At 47.9% G+C, this 2,500-nt stretch overlaps 1 protein-coding gene across 2 annotated transcripts in view; it reads left to right on the top strand.

Moving 5' to 3' along the window:
• Positions 1 to 2,500, top strand: part of LOC124043164 (programmed cell death 6-interacting protein-like) — a 67,590-nt gene that overhangs the window by 18,219 nt on the left and 46,871 nt on the right. For both annotated transcript variants that reach the window (XM_046361422.1, XM_046361421.1), the window contains exons 10-11: positions 1,728 to 1,905; positions 2,069 to 2,180. In XM_046361422.1, the coding sequence (XP_046217378.1) occupies positions 1,728 to 1,905; positions 2,069 to 2,180 (290 nt within the window). The remainder of the gene's footprint in view (positions 1 to 1,727; positions 1,906 to 2,068; positions 2,181 to 2,500) is intronic.

The following is a 2,500-nucleotide window of genomic DNA, read 5'->3' as shown; positions in this document are numbered from 1 at the left end:
TACCGTGAGACCGGCAGTTAATTAACGGTCCATTACCGTGAGACCGGCAGTTAATTAACGGTCCATTACCGTGAGACCGCAGTTAATTAACGGTCCATTACCGTGAGACCGCAGTTAATTAACGGTCCATTACCGTGAGACCGGCAGTTAATTAACGGCCCATTACCGTGAGACCGCAGTTAATTAACGGCCCATTAGCGTGAGACCGGCAGTTAATTAACGGCCCATTAGCGTGAGACCGGCAGTTAATTAACGGCCCATTAGCGTGAGACCGGCAGTTAATTAACGGCCCATTAGCGTGAGACCGGCAGTTAATTAACGGCCCATTAGCGTGAGACCGGCAGTTAATTAACGGCCCATTAGCGTGAGACCGCAGTTAATTAACGGCCCATTAGCGTGAGACCGCAGTTAATTAACGCCCATTAGCGTGAGACCGGCAGTTAATTAACGGCCCATTAGCGTGAGACCGGCAGTTAATTAACGGCCCATTAGCGTGAGACCGCAGTTAATTAACGGCCCATTAGCGTGAGACCGGCAGTTAATTAACGCCCATTAGCGTGAGACCGGCAGTTAATTAACGCCCATTAGCGTGAGACCCATTACCGTGAGACCGGCAGTTAATTAACGGCCCATTAGCGTGAGACCGGCAGTTAATTAACGGCCCATTAGCGTGAGACCGGCAGTTAATTAACGGCCCATTAGCGTGAGACCGGCAGTTAATTAACGGCCCATTAGCGTGAGACCGGCAGTTAATTAACGGCCCATTAGCGTGAGACCGGCAGTTAATTAACGGCCCATTAGCGTGAGACCGGCAGTTAATTAACGCCCATTAGCGTGAGACCCATTAAACTTAACGGCCCATTAGCGTGAGACCGGCAGTTAATTAACGGCCCATTAGCGTGAGACATCAGTTAATTAACGGCCCATTATCGTGAGACCGGCAGTTAATTAACGGCCCATTAGCGTGAGACCGCATTAATATAACGCCCATTAGCAGACCGCAGTTAATTAACGGCCCATTACCGTGAGACCGGCAGTTAATTAACGGCCCATTACCGTGAGACAGACTGTTAATTAACGGCCCATTACCGTGAGACCGGCAGTTAATTAACGGCCCATTACCGTGAGACAGGCAGTTAATTAACGGCCCATTACCGTGAGACAGGCAGTTAATTAACGGCCCATTAGCGTGAGACCGGCAGTTAATTAACGGCCCATTAGCGTGAGACAGGCAGTTAATTAACGGCCCATTACCGTGAGACAGACTGTTAATTAACGGTCCATTACTGTGAGACAGACTGGCTGACAGTTTTGTGACCCCCACAGCTCTCATCTAAACTTGTTATCATGGTTGAATTATCGACTGCCCCCCCCCCACACATTAATTTTGTTGGTCAGTCTCATTCAGACATCATATTAACAACTGCAAACATTTATCTCTACCCTATGGCAAAATAAGTAAAATTGCATGAAATTAGATATAAAAATGCAGAATCTTTCTCTCCGCCCCATAACAGAATTTGTAGAATTACAGCAACTTTGCTTTAAAACTGGAAATGTTTCTCTCCGATGTCAAATTGGCCCCGTTATTTCTCCCCTTGGGTCCCGGGGGGGGACTGACGCCCCTCATCATGAGTTCAGATTTTTGTGTCCCCAACCCCATCAAAGTTGCCCCTCCCTGCATGACAATATCTTTAAAGATTGATAATGTATTGATAATTTAACAGTGTCCTGGCATCTCTGAACCTGCCTGCGGCTCTGGAGGACCTGTCTGGAGATTCTATCCCACAATCCATTGTTGAGAAGGCCCGTGCCATCGTCCAGCAGGGGGGGCTGCAGAGCATAGAGCAGCTGATCAGAGATCTGCCTGAACTACTTACACGAAACCGAGAGATACTGGATGAGGTAAACACACACACACACACACACTGTAAATAAACATACACACACATACACACACATATATACATACACACATACATACCTCCCTGAACTACTGACACGAAACAGAGAGATACTGGACGAAGTGCACGCGTGCCTTTATATACCCACGATGTGTGTTTTGTAGTCTCTGAAGATGCTGGGTGATGAGGAGTCGACAGACAGCGAGCTGAGATCCAAGTTCAGCCAACGCTGGACCAGAACTCCCTCTGGAGACCTCTACAAACCACTTAGAGCAGGTACACACACCTGTAGACCTCTACAAACCACTTAGAGCAGGTACACACACCTGTAGACCTCTACAAACCACTTAGAGCAGGTACACACACCTGGAGACCTCTACAAACCACTTAGAGCAGGTAGACCTCTACAAACCACTTAGAGCAGGTACACACACCTGTAGACCTCTACAAACCACTTAGAGCAGGTACACACACCTGTAGACCTCTACAAACCACTTAGAGCAGGTACACACACCTGTAGACCTCTACAAACCACTTAGAGCAGGTACACACACCTGTAGACCTCTACAAACCACTTAGAGCAGGTACACACACCT

Source organism: Oncorhynchus gorbuscha, linkage group LG09 (genome assembly GCF_021184085.1).
Source record: "Oncorhynchus gorbuscha isolate QuinsamMale2020 ecotype Even-year linkage group LG09, OgorEven_v1.0, whole genome shotgun sequence".
NCBI lineage: Eukaryota > Metazoa > Chordata > Actinopteri > Salmoniformes > Salmonidae > Oncorhynchus > Oncorhynchus gorbuscha.
Note: the sequence above shows the minus strand (reverse complement) of the source record. Positions and strands in the feature narration are given on the sequence as shown.